This window comes from Urocitellus parryii, chromosome 14, assembly GCF_045843805.1.
Source record: "Urocitellus parryii isolate mUroPar1 chromosome 14, mUroPar1.hap1, whole genome shotgun sequence".
Classification (NCBI taxonomy): Eukaryota; Metazoa; Chordata; class Mammalia; order Rodentia; family Sciuridae; genus Urocitellus; species Urocitellus parryii.
Window position 1 is genome coordinate 54,483,940 of NC_135544.1, and position 21,035 is coordinate 54,504,974.

General features: G+C 41.7%; 1 protein-coding gene across 1 annotated transcript; it reads left to right on the forward strand.

The window, feature by feature from the left end:
- The first annotated feature begins 13,671 nt into the window (after positions 1-13,671).
- On the forward strand, positions 13,672-15,372 carry LOC144250072 (beta-defensin 105-like). Its single transcript, XM_077792468.1, has 3 exons — positions 13,672-13,741; positions 14,037-14,078; positions 15,242-15,372. Exons 1-3 carry the CDS (start codon positions 13,672-13,674, stop codon positions 15,370-15,372), a joined length of 243 nt encoding a protein of 80 aa, XP_077648594.1.
- Positions 15,373-21,035: the final 5,663 nt, after the last annotated feature.

Genomic DNA, 21,035 nt, shown 5'->3' on the forward strand with positions numbered 1-21,035 from the left:
ATTAAGTGATTTGAGTTGATCTACTCATATTTGAATTTTTGGTGGACGGACCATGGTTGAGGATAATAGAACTCCTAAATAATTAATTGGAAGATTTAATTGTACTTTATCTATTGCTATTTCTAGATTATAATTTTTTAATAAGTTTGTAAGCGTGGCATAACATTCTAGCAATGTGTTTTTATCTTTATGTGCCATTAACACATCATCCTTATAGTGAAATATCTGTAGTTCAGGGTTTTGATTTCTAAGTGGCTGGATTGCTTTATCAACATAAATTTGGCACAAAGTTGGGCTGTTAGCCATCCCTTGAGGGAGTACTTTCCATTCATATCTCTGATCAGGACCTTCATGATTCAGTGCAGGGATAGTAAATGCAAAATGTGGACTATCCTCGGGGTGAATTGGAATTGAGAAGAAACAATCTTTAATATCTATAGCTAGAACATGCCACGTTTTTGGTAAAGCAGACAGTTGGGGAATCCCTGATTGAGCAGGTCCCATAATAACCATCTCATTATTAATGGCTCTTAAATCTTGTAATAATCTCCATTTACCAGATTTCTTTTTAATAACAAAAATGGGAGTATTATGGGGAGATACGGAAGGTTGTATATGTCCTTCCGCTAATTGCTGTTTGACCAGATCATGGGCTACTTGTATCTTTTCTTTAGTTAGGGGCCACTGAGGAACCCACACTGGTCTTTCTGATTTCCAAGTAATTTTGATTGTCTCAGTGGCCCTTTTTGAAAACCCAATCCATGTTTATCTATCTCTTGATCTACTTGAATTGGTGCTGTTATATCTTGTTCTTGATCTCTTAATCTCTTTTCTTTTCTAAAGCCTTGTTTTGCCCTAGTAGTGGGCGCGTTAGGATTGACGTTATTTGTTAATGTCAATCCTAATTGATCTAGGACGTCTCGTCCCCATAAATTTATGGGGAGATGGTCCAATACATAGGGCTGTATAGTTCCTTCACATCCTTCAGGATCCCTCCAATCTAATACCATTGCACTTCTATGGGGATTAGTTGCCACTCCTAGGCCTCTAATCGTTTGGGTCGCTTGCTGTAATGGCCAATGCTTAGGCCATTCCTGGCGAGATATGATGCTGAGGTCAGCGCCTGTGTCCAGCAGTCCATTAAAATCATGCCCTTGAATATTTAATTTTAGCATAGGGCGAGAATCTAAATTTAATGATAGCATAGCCCAATCTACACCTGTGGAGCCTAATCCCTTGGAACCTCTTTCTACATTACAACTGGAAAATTTATCATGTAGGCTTGGTATTATTAATAACTGTGCTATTCTATCTCCTGATGAAATTACTGATATACCTCTTGGAGAACTAGCTATGATTTTTATTTCACCCTCATAATCGGGATCAATTACCCCAGGACTTATCATAAGTCCTTTAAGTGTAGAAGAACTGCGTCCTAATAATAAGCCTACTGTTCCCTGGGGAAGAGGTCCTTTTACTCCTGTGGGAATGATTTGAACTCCCATCTCTGGAGTTAATACTGCTCTGGCAGAGGCACAGATGTCCAACCCTGCGCTCCCTCTAGTCTGTCTGATGAGGGATCTGATGGATAATGCGTCCTGGGCACCACCTTGATGGTGCTGCTGGGTTCCTCCATTGCCCCGTATATTTGTGGTTTTGGGCCCCGGGGCATTGGGCCCTCCAATTCGTTTTTTGACAACGGGGCCTTATGCCTTTCTCCACGATATCGTGGGTAGACACTTGGTCTTTGTCCATTTTTTGATAACGGAATACCCTCTATGGTGGTTTGAGAATGGCATTCATTAGCCCAATGTCTCCCTCTATGGCATCGTGGGCAAATACCCGGGATTCTACTCTTTTGATAGCTAGCTTTGTTAAACCCTCCTCCTATGGGGCAATTTCTTTTAAAATGCCCTTCTTGATTGCAATTATAGCATGTTTTTGGCTTGGTACTTAAAGCCTGTTTTACTTCAGCTGCCATGACTTGTCCTTGTTCATTAATGTCTCTACATAATTTAATATATGTGTTTAAATCTTCCTGTTTCCACGGTCTAATGACCTCTTTGCAGCAACGATTTGCTTGATCGTAAGCCAGCTGTTTTATAAATGGCATTGCCTGTTCTGTTTTTTAAATGTCTCAGAGGCTGCTTCAATAAGTCTAGCTACAAAGTCAGCGTAGGGCTCATTAACTCCTTGTATTATCTTAGATAGTTGACCTTGAAAATCCCCTTGTCCCTTTAAAGTTTTCCATGCCTTAATTGCATTTATAGCGACTTGAGCGTATACGCCAGGATCATATCTGAGCTGTTGCATCTGTTCTTGAAACTCCTCTTTTCCCAGTAACATTTTCAGGCCTCGTTCAGGGTAACCTGCTTCTGCATTTTGCCTAGCTGTCTCCTTGCAAAATTCCTCATTGGCAATTTTCCATAATAAATACTGTCCTCTATTTAGCACAGAATTACACACGTTAGCCCAATCTGCTGGTGTTAAGTTCCAGCCGGTAATAGATTCGACCATACTGACTGTGAAGGGAGCGGCCGGGCCGTAGGCTGCTACAGCTTCCTTTAATTGCTTTATTATTTTGAAATCTAAGGCACGGTAAACTCGTTCTTTTTCTTCTCCCTGCTCAACTACAGGGCATGCTAGTTTTTGGGGTCCCGCCTCAGGATTCCGTTCATCATCTATGGAGGCAGGTAAAGCTGTTGGTTGAATTATGCCCTCTGGTGGTGGAACGGAGTTAGTAGCAGCCTCCCTATCTGACGACCGTTTTTTCCCTGAGCTTGCCTTGTTCAAATTTTCTTCTATCTGACTAGCTTGAGAGACCTTTTGTTTTGCTTGACCTAATATGTTTTCTGCCATGGCCTGGACCTCTAACAATTTACTTAACAGTTTTTCGGTTTGTTTTTTACTAGATTCTAATCTACTATAAAGGTAACGTAACCCAATAAGATAGGATAGAAGAAAGCCAAAACAGAATGAAACAGAAACGGAGAGGAGGAAAATGATTATGTCAATTTTCTCTCTCTCAGGGCCGAATAACTTCAAACCTTGAGTTAACCATTTATCCCAACTCGTCTGTAAGGCTAGAGAGCCTGAAATAAGAGCAGAATAAATCAAAACAGAAATACCCATTCTGTCGCCTTTCCTTAGGGGCGAGCGATATTACTCACCTTTAAATTTTGGGCGTTCCCAGTACAGGGCCACCAAAATGCCGCAAACTGCCCGGCCCCGGGCCGGCTGAGTCCCGCTCCTGCTGCCGAGCACTGCCTGCGGCACCCCTGCTGAGCGATCCCCTGCTGAGCTGTCAGTGCACACGGGCTTGCAATCTTGCAACCCGGTTGGGCACAAAAACACAAGCCAGTCAAACTGAGACAAAGTTTTATTTAGAGAGAGGCCGTGTGCGTCCCCTAACAGGTGGGTCCGCCACGTGTGTGTCTACCTGAGCCGGGGGGGTTTCCACTTCCCCCGGAACACCCTCCTACCATCCTTTTCCAACCAATGGGAACTCTCCCATTACAAGAGTGACATGAGTAACCTGAGTCCTGAAATGGGCCCAGCTGAACAGCATGAGTCCAAATACCATATGAATGTGAATTGCTGGCTGGCAGTCAATAAAATCCAAAGGTGCCTGTATCAATATTTTTGCTGTGGCTCCTAACAGGATTTGAGTCAAATCATCTTTTTGGTCTGTAGAAATCGCTTTGGTTAGTCTCTCTGGAATCCAAATCGGCTTCTGTTCTCCCTGTGGAAACACACAAACAGAACCCCTACTCCAGACAATCACTGGGTCAGGACCTTTCCAATGTCCTGTTAGAATATCTTTCCAAAGTACCTGAGGCTTAGGTACACTTTTTGGACACATATGCCTTTCCGCAGCACTAAGCCCTGATGAATCCAAATTTAAAAAGTTTAGAGTAAAAAGGGTTATTTTAAGTTTATCTTTGGGGGATATATACCCCTTTCCAATTCCCTCTTTTTGCTTTAATAAGTACATTTTAATAGTTTGATGAGCTCTTTCAACTATGCCTTGTCCCTGTGGATTGTATGGGATTCCTGTTATGTGAGTAATGCCAAATGATGAGCAAATTTTTTTAAAAGAGGTAGAAGTATAACCAGGGGCATTATCCATTTTTAACTGTTTTGGAACACCCACAGTGGCAAAATTTTGTAAGCAATGAGCTATAATATCTTTAGTTTTTTCTCTGCCATGAAGGGAGCCCATCCAAAATCTGGAAGAAGTATCAACTGTAACATGCAAATATTTTAATTTTCCAAATTCTGGCAAGTGTGTGACATCCATCTGCCAAATATGGTTAGGTATCAGTCCTCTAGGATTGACTCCAAGATTAACTTGTGGTAAAAAGGTCACACAATTTTTACATTGTTTTATTATTTGTCTGGCTTGTTCCTTAGTTTTTTAAAAATGCTTTTGTAAAGTATTAGCATTGACATGGAACCTTTTATGAAAATTTGTAGCTTCTTCTAGTGTAGAGAAAATATGTATGTCATGTGTAGTTTTATCTGCTAAATCGTTGTATCGTTGCCCAAATTAAGGGCTCCACGCAATCCTGTATGTGCTCTGATATGTCCTATAAAGAATGGATCTTTTCTGTCCCAGATTAGACTTTGTATAGTGGAAAACAAAGAGAAAACAGTAGAGGAAGGGGAAATCCTACCAGCATCTTCAAGGGATACTATAGCATTAACTATATACTGACTATCAGAAAATAAATTAAATACAGAATCTTTAAACATCACAAAAGCTTGTAATACTGCATTAAGCTCTACCTTTTGAGCTGATTGTTTGGGTACTAAAAATGTAAAAGTTTGTTCAGGGGTAACTAATGCTGCTGTACCATTATTTGACCCATCAGTGAATACATTTGGAGCATTCATGATAGGTGTTTTTCTTGTCATTTTTGGAAAAACTACAGGATGCGAAGACCAAAAAGACAATAAGGGATTAGATGGTAAGTGATTATCAAATGAAACATTAGATTTACACATGATTATTGCCCAAGTATTTAACTCATTAGCTAACTCATCAATTTGATCCATAGTATATGGAGTAATAATTTTATTGGGAGAAATTCCAAACACTCCCTTTGGTGCTTTTATTCCTTTGAGTATTAATTGTCCTACAGCCTCAGGATATCTAGTAAGAATAGTGTTAGGAGAATAAGATAAATGTATCCACAATAATGGACCTTCTTGCTAAAATACTCCTGTAGGAATATTTTTTGTTGGTATTACAATAAATAATAAATGCAAACATATCAATTCTATCCAAATGCATATTTTCCATATATGTTTCAATAATTTTTAATGCCTTTCTTGCTTCAGGCATTAACATGCAGGGTGAATTTGGATCTGATGGACCTTTTAGGATATCAAATAATGGTCCCAACTCTCCTGTTGGTATGTCTAGATAAGGCCTTATCAAATTTATATCTCCTAATAACCTTTGAAAGTCGTTAAGTGATTTGAGTTGATCTACTCATATTTGAATTTTTGGTGGACAGACCATGGTTGAGGATAATAGAACTCCTAAATAATTAATTGGAAAATTTAATTGTACTTTATCTATTGCTATCTCTAGATTATAATTTTTTAATAAATTTGTAAGTGTGGCATAACATTCTAGCAATGTGTTTTTATCTTTGTGTGCTAACAATACATCATCCATATAGTGAAATATTTGTAGTTCAGGATTTTGATTTCTAAGTGGCTGGATTGCTTTGTTAACATAAATTTGACACATAGTTGAGCTGTGAGGCATCCCTTGAGGGAGTACTTTCCATTCATATCTCTGATCAGGACCTTCATAATTCAGTGCAGGGATAGTAAATGCAAAACATGGACTATCCTCAGGATAAATTGGAATTGAAAAAAAAACAATCTTTAATATCTATAGCTAAAACGTACCAGGTTTTTGGCAAAGCAGACAATTGAGGAATCCCTGATTGAGCAGGTCCCATAATAACCATCTCATTATTAATGGCTCTTAAATCTTGCAATAATCCCCATTTACCAGATTTCTTTTTAATGACAAAAATGGGAGTATTATAGGGAGATACGGATGGGTGTATATGTCCCTCCGCTATTTGTTGTTTGACCAGGTCATGGGCTGCTTGTATCTTTTCTTTAGTCAGGGGCCACTGAGGAACCCATACTGGTCTTTTTGATTTCCAAGTAATTTTTATTGCCTCAGTGACCCCTTCTGAGAACCCAATCCATGTCTATTTATTCCTTGATCTATTTGAATTGGTGCTGCTATACCTTGTTCTTGTTCTCCTAATCTTTTTTCTTTCCTAAAACCTTGTCTAGCCCTAGTAGTGGGCACATTAGGATTGATGTTATTTGTTAACGTCAAACCTATGATCTAGGACATCTCGTCCCCATAAATTTATAGGAAGATGATCCAATACATATGGCTGTATAGTTCCTTCACATCCTTCAGGATCCTTCCAATCTAATACCATTGTAGTTCTATGGGGATTTGTTGCCACTCCTAGGCCTCGAAGCGTTTGAGTGGCTTGTTGTAATGGCCAATGTTTTGGCCATTCTTGATGAGATATGATGCTAAGGTCTGCACCTATATCAAGTCGCCCATTAAATTCATGTCCTTGAATATTCAGTTTTAGCATTGGGCAAGAATCTAAATTTAAAGACAGCATAGCCCAATCTACACCTGTGGAGCCTAATTCCCTGGAACCTCTTTCTATACTACTACTGGAAAATTTATCCTGTAGGCTGGGTATTATTAATAACTGTGCTATTCTATCTCCTGGTGAAATTACTGATATACCCTTTGGAGAGCTAGCTATAATTTTTAATTCACCTTCATAATTGGGATCAATTACCCCAGGACTTATCATAAGTCCTTTTAGAGTAGAAGAACTACGTCCTAACAATAAGCCTACTGTTCCTTGGGGAAGAGGTCCTTTTACTCCTGTGGGAATGATTTGAACTCCCATCTCTGGAGTTAGTACTGCTCTGGTGGAGGCGCAGATGTCCAACCCTGCGCTCCCTCTGGTTTGTCTGATGAGAGATCTGATGGATAATGTGTCCTGGGCACTACCCTGATGGTGTTGCTGGGTTCCTCCATGGTGTTTCTGGGTTCCTCCAGTGCCCCGTATATTTGTGGTCGTGGGCCCTGGAGCATTGGGCCCCTCTGTCCATATTTTTGCAATGGAGCCTGATGCCTTTCTCCACAATATTGTGGGTAAATACCTGGTCCTTGTCCATTTTTTGATAATGGAGTAACCTCTATGGTGGTTTGAGAAAGGCATTCATTAGCCCAATGTCTCCCTCTATGGCATCGTGGGCAAATACCTGGTATTCTATCCCTTTGATACCTAGTTTTGTTAAACCCTCCTCCTATGGGGCAGTTCCTTTTAAAATGTCCTGTTTGTTCACAATTGTAGCATGTTTTTGGCCTGGCATCTAAAGCCTGTTGTACTGTAGCTGCTAAGACTTGCCATTGTTCATTAATGTCTCTACACAACTTAATATATGTGTTTAAATCTACATGTTTCCATGGTCTAATGACCTCTCTGCACCAATGATTTGCTTGATCATAAGCCAGTTGTTTAATTAATGGCATTGCTTGCTCTGTATCCCCCAAAACTCTGGTAGCTGTTTGAATAAGCCTATCTACAAATTCAGCGTAATATTCATTAGCTCCCTGTATTACCTTAGATAATTGACCTTGCAAATCTCCATGTTCTTGTAAAGTCTTCCATGCCCTAACTGCATCTGCAGCAATTTTTGCATATATAGCAGGATGATATTCAATTTGTTGCCGTTGACCCTCATAAGGTCCTTTTCCTAACAACATATCTAGATTTCTTTTGCATTTCGCCTAGCCGTCTCCACGCAAAATTCCTCATTGGCAACCTTCCATAACAAATATTGCCCTCTATTTAGCACAGCTTTACACATGCTAGCCCAATCTGCTGGCATCATGTCCAAGTTGGTAATGGATTCGACCATGCTTACAGTGAAGGGTGCTTGGGGACCATAGGTTGTTACAGTCTCCTTTAACTGCTTCACTGTTTTGAAATCTAAAGCACGGTGAATTTGCTGGCCTCCTACCTGCTCAAGTACAGGGCATGCTAATCTTTGAGGTCCTGTCTCAGGATCCCATCTATCAACTACGGGGGTTGAGGGCCACTCAACTGTCTCCATAGGTGGAGCTATTGGTTGAATTATGCCCTCTGGTGATAGAATGGTGTTAGTAGCAGCCTCCTGTTGTAGCTTTTTCCCTAATAGCCCCTTTTCCTTTCAATTTTCTTCCTCTGTCTGACCAGCTCGAGAGACCTTCTCTTTTGCTTGATCTAACATGTTTTCTACCATAGTCTGGACCTCTAACAATTTACTTAACATTTTTTCATGTTTTTTACTAATTTCTAATCTACTATAAAGATAACACAACCCAACAAGATAACACAAAACAAAACTGAAACAGAATGAAACAAAAACAGAACAAAAAATCGTTGTATCAATTTTCCTATTTTCTCAACATGTACATTTGTGGTCTATTTCTATCTCTTCCTCAGGGGTGAACACCTTCAAACCTTGAGCCAACCATTTTTCCCAGTTTGCCTGAGAAAGTTCTAGGGATAGGCAGCTTGAAACAAAAACGAAACAAATCAAAACAAGAACACATTGTTTTATGAAATGGTCACCCATTCTCTCGCCTTCCCTCAGGGACGAGCAACTTCACTTACCCCTGAGCTTCAGGCGTTCCCCGCACAGGCCACCAAATGCTGCAGTCTGGCTGGGCACAAATCACGAGCCACTGAAGCAGGAACAAAATTTATTTTTGAACTCCACCAGAACACTCCACACATGCTCCCCGGGAATTCTCTCAAATGCCACGTGGCTTGTCCAGGAACCAGCAACCAGAAATATCCCTCCTCCGGCACTTCCCTAACCAATGGGAACTCTCCGGAAATCCCCGCGAGAGCTCAACTGGAACTCAATGGGAACTCCGTGAGAACTCGCTGGCATCACTTCTCAACCACTCCTTCTGGCAAAAATGCCATGCGTCATCCCGACTCGGCTGTGGCTCTCAACCTTACAGGATCCCATCAATTCCATTAATTACTTTCCTTAATTTGGATTAAAACAGTTATAAGTTATGCAGAGAAAGGCCTGAATTATGCACTCTAATTCTTCTCCTTTGTGAGAGAGAGTGTGAGAACATAAAATCTATTTTTTAAGAGAACATGAAATCAGGATGATAAGTGATCCTGCTTCTTCTTACCCTATTATGGCTGCTATTACAAGCTGGGATACCTTGGAAGCATTTGTTAAAATACTGAACTCTGAAAAGCAACAAATGAGTGCTGTGTTGATGAAAGTATAGTTTTCATACACGATCTGTGTGAGATCATCAATTTGTTTATATCATATTATATCAATACATGATTAAATATGGAAAGAAAAATATAATCATTCTACAGTGATTATTTACACTGTATAGAATCTGTGCAGATAGCACCATAGCCAGAAGATTGAGGTCAGCACTAATAGTGTTGAATCATATACTACAGGTACACCCTGCAATCACTGATGGTAAAAGGACACATCAGCCCTTTGTATCCCTTCTGCCAAAGTCTAAACCCCAAATCCCAGTTTAATCACTTCAATACAGCATATAAACTTAAATTTGCTATTTTAGTTAGTAGTCGTGTACCAGTTTGCATTTCTTGGTTTTCACAGCAGAACACTGTTTCTATAAGATGCTAGCACTAGCTCCCAGTGACTAAGGAGGCTGAGGCAAGAAGATTGCAAGTTAAAGGCCAGCCTCAGCAACTTAGTGATGGCCTAAGCAACTTTAAAAAAAGTTAATAAAAGGGGCTGGGAATGTGGCTCAGTGATAATTGCCAGGACCAAAAACAAAACAAAACAAAACAACAACAACAACAACAAATGTGAGCAATAAGAATAGTTTGGGGAAGGGTATATGGAAACTCTGTACTCTCTGTAATTTTTCAGTAAATCCAAAAAAAATTAAGTTTCATTTAAAGAACCTAATATGCAGTATTTCCAGTTATTCTTTGCTATGTGGGTTTGCTATCTTTTGTGTGCATGGATTGTACTCTATGAATGATTTAGCTGGGGATGACATAATAACAAGTGCACATCTTCCCCATCTCTTTCCAAACCTCACTTAAAAAACTTAAATCCAGGAGAAATGTAAGGGTTCTGTGTTTGGGATTCCGGTCTCGGATGACTCCATGGCTGTGGCATGCTTGGTGGCTGGGAAAGCTTCTGTGCAAAATATAGGATGTCTAGCTGCTAGGAAAGCTTCTGTGCAAAGGTGAGGGATGCCTAGCTGCTGTGCAATGCCCTGCATGAGGAGGCTTTGTGCTAGAGTCTTATCAGCCTTGACCTTATTCTCAGGCTCTCAGTTGCTGGAAATGAAGAAACTCTCTTGTCAGACAACCACTATGTTTCACCAGCTCCACTGCACCTGAACCTGTCCCCATAACAGTCACTTTAAACAATGGACTTTCTTGAGAGCTACACAGGATCCTAATATCGCACATTGCACATATAGTATATAACTGAGGAATAAGCTGCATAATGTTGCTAACTCTGTAACCTGCCTAATGTCACAATGAACAATAATGCTCTACTGATGCCAGTGACCTAATGTAACATGTTGATACAAATAAGCTGGCAGCTTGGACAAGGGGCCATTCTGTTTCTGTACCTTGCTTCTGTTTCCTTTTGATTTCTTTATAAAGAAAAGACAAACTTTCAGCCACTTTCAATTATATACTATCTTGTTTGTAGACTTTGTCTCATAACTTGTTTTTGTTTCTAATAGAATGCGTCTAATTCACCAAGAGTGACAGAGCCTGCTTTGTTGAGCAGTGGTTGACCAAGGTTGCATGAGAGGGGTGTCCCTCCCAGGAGACCATCTGGAGACATTACCACCAAGGGGAAGAGGGCAAGGCCATACCCCAGGGAAAGGGGGATCCAAGGGGCTTATGTGTCTAGATGTTTCTACTCAACAGCAAAGCAGGGAGTCTTTGAAGGGCAGGAGTGGGTTGGGGTCTTGTAGCTGCAGGGTTTGTCTAATGTGTGGTTATCATGTGTTGGATGCAGTTTTGGGGGTATGTAAAGCAGGCAGGCTCTAAAGGGATGATTATATGCCCATTTGAGCTGTATTTAAACTAATTGGAGATGACAAAAATTTGAGTTTGGGGCCAGGAAGCTGTAAGCTACAGGGACCAGTAGACAGGGCACACGTTGGACCCACTGAAGTAGCAAAGAGACCCTGCCATTCCCAGTGTGAGGACAAGTCTTTCATTCAGGCAACACTAAGGGGGTTGTGAGGATGGCCTTACTCCATTTTAAAAACTCCAGTCTAAAACCTGCAGTCTCACCAGGCACACCCACAGAGCGCTCCAGTAAGGCCTAAAACAAGTTACTTTCCCTCACCCTGATAAACAGAGTGAAGCCCCTGGCAGGTTGTCCTCACCTGATGAGAGGGAAAGGTGAGAAGAACAGGGTGGAGACCACCAGACCAGATGTTTCTGACCCCAGAGTAAATGATGTCACTCTGGTGGTAGCTGATAAGGATTGAAAGGAGGGTCAAAACCCCCCAAAATTTAGTATAAATAATAGAGCTGATGAACAGGGATTCAGCCAGCCAAAACAAGGGTGCACTCGAGCTGGAGAGCTTGATGAGGATCTGACATCCCATCACTTGTCATCATTTCCTGAGCCTCTGAGTGATCCTCACTGCTCTCAAACTCTACCAGCCTCGACAGGACCTTGGTGAGAGCCACAACTTCTCCCTACGACCCTGTTCTCAACCAGTCATCCACTCCACTGCCAGGAAAAGCCTGCCTTGTTTCCAGACCTGATCACCGTGGTGTGGTCTGAATGAGTGTGCATCTGCTGGACTCAAAGCCTAAGACTTAAGATCTTTGAACTTAGCATGCAGAGGGAATGTATGTCATTAGCTTATCATGATTAAGTGTGTTTTTCAGTGCTCAGAATTAATCTAGAATTGTTTGCTGTGAATTGATTAATCTAGAGTTGTTTGCTGTGAATTGATTATGTCTATTGCAGTGCCTAGCATTAGGAAGTGTCATTTTCTTGATTAAGAACCTATAGAGTGAAACTTTGTATTCAGTAATTTGAATGAATAAAGCATTGAAAGGGGCAGAAGCACATGGATGTTCTTTATTCCTCCCCTCGACTGCATACATCACAATTTTGCCCCATTGCAACAGGGGTCAATCACCATGTTATTTTCCTAAAACTGGATGTTTACTCCAGTTTAAGAGCAGCTTGAATGTATGTGGCTTATTAAAAAATTAAAATGCAAGATCACTTGTTCAAAAAATGCAGAAAAATATTATCTTAAATCTACCAAAATGGTTATTGAAAAGGAGATACAAACAATGATTTATTATTTAGCCAAAAGAAGAATGAAATCATATCATTTTTGAGAAATGGATGGAACTTGATATTATCATGTTAAATATAATAAGCCAGACTCAGAAAGATTGCATGTTTTCTCTCATGTGGGGAATCTAAAAAAATAAAATAAAATAAAATAAAGACAATATAAAAGAAGGGGCTATTAGGGAAGTGGAAACCCAGGGGAGGTGCCAGGGGAGGGTAAGAGAGGGTGGATATGATGGTCAAAGTATATTGTATGTCCATATGGAAATGTCACAACCAAACTCATTATTTTACACAATTGACATATGCTAATATAATTTTTTTAAACTACCAAAATATAAAGCTTTTTACTTTTCCCACAGGTCTTACAATATGACATAATATCATTTATTTGCTATTTGCTTTCTTGGACACAGGAATACCAGAGGCCATCGCAGACCCTTGCAGAGGTTCTTTGTTGATTCTCTACATTGACCAGGGGCTCTCCCCATTACGTTAAAATAGAAATGAGCCTTTTGTCCTCTCCAGGAAATCTTGAACCCCTATCCTGTAGATCTCTCTTCAAAGAGAGCGTGTAAAGTACAATGGCACTGTCCCATCAGACGTTTAAAGACAAATTTGTATAAATCTCAACACAGCAGCTTCAGAGCATTAAGTCCTAGTGGGTGGGCAGGGGACTATGTGACTTGGTCATATGCCCATGAAGTTGGGACTGCTCCAGGTTATTAAAAACATCTAAATGGTGAAGTCCTTTGGCTCAACCCTTTATCTTCTATGCACACAAGTGCCAGCCCAGCTCCCGAAGATGAACTGCTACAAGCCACAGAAGCAGACATAAAAATATCATCACATGTGCCCTTTATAGGTCAGGGAAGGTTCACTATGAATTAATGCACTTTAAAAAAAGTGTTTAAAAATAGTTAGGCAAAGGTGCGGAGATGAATATGAAAGGATAGCAGTGGAACGGGACAGACCCTGGTGCTCCAATTCCTAGCCAGGCGTCCACTCCAGGACACTGGTCAGACCTTCAGACTCCCCCAGTGGAAGGCTGATGGGTGCCAGCGTTTTTATCTATGCTCTCCAGCCTTGGTCCTGGCAAATGGAGCATGCAATTGTGCTTTCTTTGTTGATTCACTTCATTGACCTAGGGCACACCCCATTACATAAAATATAAATGAGCCTTTTGTCCTCTCCAGGAAACCTGGAACCTCTGTTCTGAGGAGTCTCCCTTCAAAGATGGCTCCACGCAGGAAGATGTTCTATTTTGTCATTGCTTTGTTCTTTGTTTTGGCTCAGTTTCCATCAGGTAAATTAAAATGGATAGAATTTTGATGAGGCAGATCATGAAGCTTGATTATTCCTCTATGTCCCACCCTAAAATCATCTAAGAGCCAGGTACACCTGGCACCAGTTTGGTTTTTGTTTTCTGTAACTTGGTCTGACCGGTTACAGGAATCCTTGTCCTAGGAAACAAAATGCAGATTGCCTCTTTGTCACCTGTAGACACTGATGTGCAGCCTCCAGGGTGGGAACCTGGTTTTATGTGATGTTACTTCCTGTGTTGATATTTGTTTCTATTATGTATTTTGTTTTAAATTTAGGGTGCCGAGTGGGTCTTGATTACTACAAGTCACTTCCTGGAGGTAGGTGAAATCCTTTGAGTATAGTTTCTCCTTTTCTCTTGGGAACTCTGGCTCTGGAGCTCTCTCTGCCTTGAGAAACCAAGGAAGCCGTGTAGGAGTGGAAGAGAAGGGCCTGAATTCCAGTCCTCTAATTCTATCATTTCTTCCTCTTGTTCCCAGCACCACATTTGGATTTTTCCATTTCACAGAACCATATCTCTGTTTCTGGACTGTATTACTTTGGCCATGAGGATTTGGACCCAGGGACTTTTCCCATATGCTCGTGAAGCCTGGGTTCAATCCCACACCAGCCAATGAGCAGTGCCTGAGATCAAGCTGCTCGCCTCTTACAGTCCAGATCTAACAAGGACTGTCACAAACACATGTTTCTGGTGAATGGAGGATGGACTAGATAGAGAGGACTGGTCAGTGAAAGCTGACCCTCACTCAGTAGAGCATTCAAAATGAGGAGCCCAGACCTCTCCCTGGGGAGTTGTCTCACACAGGAGGACAGCACATTGTGAGCAGAATTGAAGAGTATTCCTGGGAAACTGTCACAAGAGTTTGGATGGCATTTCAGAGTGAGAGGTGTTGAGGGTGCTGCCCACTGAGTGCTGGGTGTCCGTGTGCCAGGCACTCTGTTGTGACAAGGATTGTGTCATTTAATCTCCAGCCCAGAGGCAGGCGTACCACCACCCAACATCCTCACATCACTCATTTCATTTAACCACTAAACAAATAAAAACTGCAGGCAGGTGTTTCTAGAATGCCTGCAGGACAGATGAGCCACTTATTGAGGATGCTCTGTCTTTATGAAGCCCCAACAAGAATCCAGCCTGAAACTCTGCATTCTGTTTTCAAAGACCCTTCCCAACCACAAGATAGCCCCTCCATTTACACCTAGCAAACTCTCAGTGTTTCAGGTGGGTGTTTTTGAGGTCTCTAACACTTTGCCTATTGCTTCCTTTTGATGAGAACAAGACTGGAAATATTTGGACAGGAGGGATCCTGGTTCCTCTTCCTTATAATCCTCCCCACTCCAAACTACAGAGAACACAAGCTCTTTGAAGAATCTGGGCGAGGTCTTGGAGATACGCCTTATGACCACACATCTGAACCCTTTCTCCTTTTGGTGGCTTTGACCTGTTCCCTGTTCCACAGATGACCACTATTTCTTGGCACAGGTGAGTTTGCCGTTTGTGAGACCTGCAGGCTTGGTCGTGGCAAATGCAGGAAGATGTGCCTGGAGGGTGAGAAGATTTATGGAAACTGCAGGTTGAACTTTTTCTGTTGCCGACCCAAGATCCTGAGATAGCAGACCAAGCTCTGGGCCTTGGAAACAGAACACGATGGATGTTCAAGGAAGGTCAAGAGAACTATGAGGCCTAGTCAAGTCATATTGTGAGTGTTTCAAGATCATGCTCATTTCTTTCTCTCCTTGTTTTGGTTTCCTTGTCTAGGTTTAGTTTTCAGAAGATATTTTGTAAAAAAAAATCTAGACATGAGCCAGGCATAATGGTTCACGCCTGTAATCCTAGCAGCTCAGGAGGCTGAGGCAGGAGGATCATGCGTCCAAAGCCACCCTCAGCAATGGCAAAGCACTAAGCAACTCAGTGAGAACCCTCTCTAAATAAAATACAAATTAGGGATGGGGATGTGGCTCAGTGTTTGGGTGGCCCTGCATTTAATCCCCCACCCCACAGAAAAATCAAGACATGAATGAATAAGGAATAGCTACTCACTGAACCAGGCACTGGTATGTATCATGAATGATTTTTCTGTACTTTCTCACTGGAGTCAAGATTATATTGAAGGGTATTTTTTATTATGCTAATTTGTATTGAAAGAAATTGATACCTAAGGGAGTTGTCTTTCGCTCAGAGATATAGCAGGGAGTCAATAAATGATGTGGGCACAACAGTCAAGTCCTGCATATCCAGCTACATGGACTAGTTTCCATAGAATTAATAGGTAAATGGAAGTAGATGCACATCTGTGAGTGAGTAATGAGTCTACATAATAAAATAAGTTACTTTTATCCAGTGCATTTTTTGGTATTATAATATGTGGTCTTCATTGATTCTAGTATTAAAGTGTATTTTTATAACAACACCCATCTATTCAGTTAATGCCAGTGGCACAAATTTTGTTTTTTCGTTCTTACTTATGAAAGAAAGTGGTCAGAGATTGATTTGAAACATTCAGCACAGCAGGTAAGGAAATGAGTGACTGTGTACAGTGTGTGATACAATTCGTTACTTCACTAAATAAAGGTCACAATTACCAGCCATGGCACTTGAGAAATTGCTCAGTTTTAACACTCGAGTCTGAACCAGTTTCCTGGAGTGTTTTTTGGCCATTTGTCTTTTTCTGCTCAGGTCATTCCTTGTCATCTGGACTTTGCTCCGTGGCTTGGGCTCTGTCTTCTGTGAACTGCCCTCTCCAAGCCTCCAGCTCTGGGGTTTCAGTGGACGTGGGTGTCAGTGGGGAGGTGGTCGTGGGGAGAGGCAGAACTCAGGGCACATCGCCCCCACTCTCTCTTGCCCTTGGGCTCCTCCATCTCCCAGGGAAACTGCTTCTGCCCCCCACCCCCCAGCCAGGACTTGCTCCTGTCTCCCGTCTCCTCCTGGGTTCCTCCTGGGTTCCTCCAGTGGGGACTCCCGTCGTGGCTGTCCCCGGGTTGCCTCTGCACGCTCACCTGTCCAGGCCTCGTCTTCAGCTGTGCACGTCCCTCCTGTGGAACTAACTGAGCGGGACTCTTCTCACGCCTGGGTGTCACCAGTCCACAGTCAGGTCTCTTACTTGGAGGAACTGGTCTTTAGAACACATCGGAAGTGCAGCTGTCCTGAGCCATCTGCACAGGAGTCGCCTGCAGAACGAGGCAGGTGGAATTGCCTTAAGACTCTATAGCTCCAGAGCCACCAGGCTCACAATGCTCTATGAGCCATCCCTGTACCCCCTGTGTGTGCCCACCTCGGGTCTCCACAGGAGGGACAGCCAATGGCCTACAGAGCACCATGAGACTGGGGTACTTCCTATTCATTCCAAATACTGCTTTGCTTGATTTAAAACAAACAAACAAACAAAGAAAATTGAAAATAGCCTGCCACCTTTCTGAAGCTTTTCTTTTCAATACAGAAAGACCTGTGTGTGTGTCAGAGCTCTCCAGAGTGGGGGCTGGTGGCTGTCTCCTGACACTACTTTCCAGTTATCCTGTGCACAGCTGGAGCTGGGAGGCCTACAGCCTTCCCTCTCTCTCTCTGACTCCATCCTTCTTTAGCATGAAGCTCCTCTTAGCCCTTTCCTAGGCTGCTCTCTCCTTCCCTGAGCGCCCAGTTCTTCCCAGAGAACAGTCTTGCTCACAATCGTTAGTTGCTACTTGAAAATTCAGCTCTTTTTGGTGCCAAGAGGAAGGCGGTTGTTGGCTCAGATCAGCTTTGTTGCTTTGTTGGGACTCTGGGACCTCAGGAGTCTGTGATAGGGAAAGTCCTCTCGGGGGTGGATGGGTGAGCAGGAAATGGCCAGGGAGAAAAGATCCCCGCGCACCTGCTTTTGCCTGAAGCACTTGCACCCTCCACAGTCTCCACCACTCTCCTAGTGAGCGTGACTTTGACCCTATTGATATTTAAAATCACACTCGGGACCTTATTACATTATCGTCACATTATTCCTTCTTGTATCTGGGTTATACTTCAAAATTCCCTCACCTGAAATGGAATGACAATGTCTTCAGAGCAAGGTTGATCAGTTTTGGTGGAAGTTTCAAATGATACAGAATAAAAAGTAAATGTCGTTAATCCCCCCTGGCCCAGCTGAGGCACTGGACCACAAATGCAGGATTAGCAAAAAGGCTGATCCCATCCCAGATTCTGGATCACTCAGCCTGGCACTTACTTAAACCTGGAGGAAAGAACACCCAGGAAACACAATCTCCTTGGAAATGTCCTGGCATGCTGAGATGCACCTCGGCTGTGCCTCTGGAGGAGGAGGCTGAGGTCAGCATCTCACACCAACCCTGTCCGGTGGGCTTCAGGAAGACGCCTGGGAGAGCCTAACGTAGATCCCTGTGGAGCTCACATAGGGCTCCCACATGCAAACATCCACAGGCAGAAAGCCCTGGCTGGAGTGGCCTGAGGGGAGGAAGGTGTGGCTGCAGTTAGGATCTGGGCAGCACAGCAAGCTGTATGATCCCTGTGGCCACGTGAACCCCATTCAAGTCACTGGTCTGAAACAGTCCAAGCCAGAGAAGAGCCAGAATGTGGCCTGTTGTGGCAAAAGAACCAGCAGAGAGAGGTTTTAGGATATAGCTCTGGGGAGAGAAGACTTGAGGGAAACTGGTAAAAGGTCAAGAAAGCACACTAAGCACTTAAGAAATCACACAATGCTAGGGGCTGCACAGGAGCCTTGAAATGACATGTAAATTTGTCCAAAATATGTCCACTTAAAATACTACTGTAGTCATTTTGCTGTTAAATGAAAAATCATAAACAGAACAGTTTGAAACAGCACATATTATCTCACACTTTTGTAGGTCAGAATCTACACTGGGCACTTGTTTCTATGCTCAAGATTTTACAAGACTAAAAGCAAAGTGTTACCAAGTGTTCACTAGGGGTGTGATCTCACCAAGGGCAAGTGGTCTGTTTCTAACTCACACAGGCAAGAGCCATCTGACCAACTCTAGCAACTAGAGGCTTTGTAGAATCACCTGCTAGGGTTCTTTCCAAAAATGGCAGCTTTGCCCCTCAAGATCAGCAAGGAAATCTCCTATCTCAGAACTCTTCAATTTCTTCTTACAGCACCAATAAATGGAGTTAGAATACAATTAAATACAATTAAAATTGAATTGGTATTAATATAATCTAAGTATCTATAGATTATGATATCAATTATAATCACCAAGGCAAAAATTTATACAAAACTAAAATATATACCAAACAATGATAAAGGAATTAGAGTAGCAAGTTGCATATCTACTTAAAACAAAACAGAAACAAAAAAATGGGGAGATAACCTGATCACCTTTAAAGAATAAATTGTAAAGTGGCAGACATAAATGCCACTTTATAAATAAAAATGGATTAATTACTCAATTAGAGATTGGCAAAATGAACTTTAAGTAACATTCAACTGTATATTGTCTACAAAAAAATAACAAAATACTTTGGATTAAAAAACCAAAGAGCTTAAAGTTAAAAGAATCAAAAAGTCTGTGTCATATATAGTGTAAGCAAAAGAGAGCTACAGGGCCACACTAATAGTAAGCAAGGGCACATTTAAGATAAAATGCTCTTAGAGACAAAGAGTGCATGTATAATGATAAGTGAGTCAATAGATAATCAAGATGATAGAGCAATTATGAATGCATATGCACCTAATACCAAGCTACAAAATACTTGAAGGGAAACCTGAGAGAAGCAAAGGGTGAAATTGGTGAATTAGCAGTAATAGTAGGGTAAGCTGGGAGTGGAGCAAAACCACTCACCTCCTGGTCAGGAAGCAAAATTGAGGAAAGGGGGAAGGGACTGGGGGCCTATGTCCCCTTCAAAGGCATTACCCCAAAGACATAAGGGCATTGCACTGCCTCCCAGGTGTGCCCCTTGGTGTGCCAAGCTTGTATCACATGTACCTTCAGGGACACGGAACCCAACTTATCATGCATGTCTTTCACAGTGGCCACCTTTACCCACCAAGCGTGTGTCATCAAAGATGCCTTCTCAGCAAACCCACCTTGGTGCACCAATCATATTTTTGTGATTGTTTGGGGATTATGTGGACAGGAAATTAGAAGTTGTCGTGAATTTCCCTTTATATTTGTGGATCCAGGAGTTTCATATTAGTTTGTAATTGCTGGAACAAATGATTTATTGGCAGTATGTGAGGTCATTTTAGCAGCATCTGGTGCAATAGGCCTGGGGTTAGCAAGTGCTCATGTCCTACCTTTCTTGGAGGTTCCTGTGTTTCCTTGCAGATGATGATGTTTTGCTGCCTGTGACCTTGGATTTCTAAAGAATCTGAGAAATCTAATATTTTAAGGAAACTTCATATTGTCTTACAATTTATTATATATCTCAAAAAACTAGAAGAGAGGAGTTTGAAGATTCCCCCCAAAACAGGAAATACCAATTCCCTTGATGTGATTACTGCACACATGTATCAGATGGTCACATGTACCCCCCACATATGTGCAACTGGTATGTGTCAATTAAAAATAACAATGAATGAAACTGTATGTTGTAGCTGGCTCTGCATCTTGATGTGCATTTGCTTGGGGTGGGAAGACCCTCTTTCCATGTCCTTCCTTTTTTACAATCATATGGGAGGTACTGACTTCATCACATGACATCGTGTAACAGAAGCCACGTTTGCAGTTTTCCAACCACACAGCCTAGCTGTCAACAGGAAAGATGGCTCATAAATAATAATACTAGTGATTCAAGTACGGATCTTTATAGAAAGAACATCATTTTGACTGATTTGCAGGAATTTTAAAATACATTTTTATTAGCTAGAATTCCTTCATATTTCCTTTAAAAACTGCTGTATTGAACCATAAATAAAGGAGGTATAGTTCATTCACGTAGCACTCCATTTGAAGACAAGCCTACAAGTTTCCTGTGGAGTCCATTTTCTGTTTTCAGCATTACTGCAAATGCCACACTCCATCATCACGCTGGGCTCTTCACCACATCCAGGGGACTCTCTAGGAGGTGGTGGCACCCGTCTTCCTTGGAAGCACACTGGAAAACCCCTTTGCACAACTCCCACGTACTTCTTTTTGAAATTAACTTCTTTTGGGAAAACCAGAAAAAACAAACACCCAAACAGTAGGATTTTAAAACCCTAAATTCCAATCCTGGGGTGTCATAAATACAGTTGTTTAGGTTGTGTATCCTCAGGCATGTTCTCAACTGAAAAAAAAATTGTATTTGCTTGGTTTTCTATTGTTCTTTTCTGTTTCATTCATCTTCACAGTAA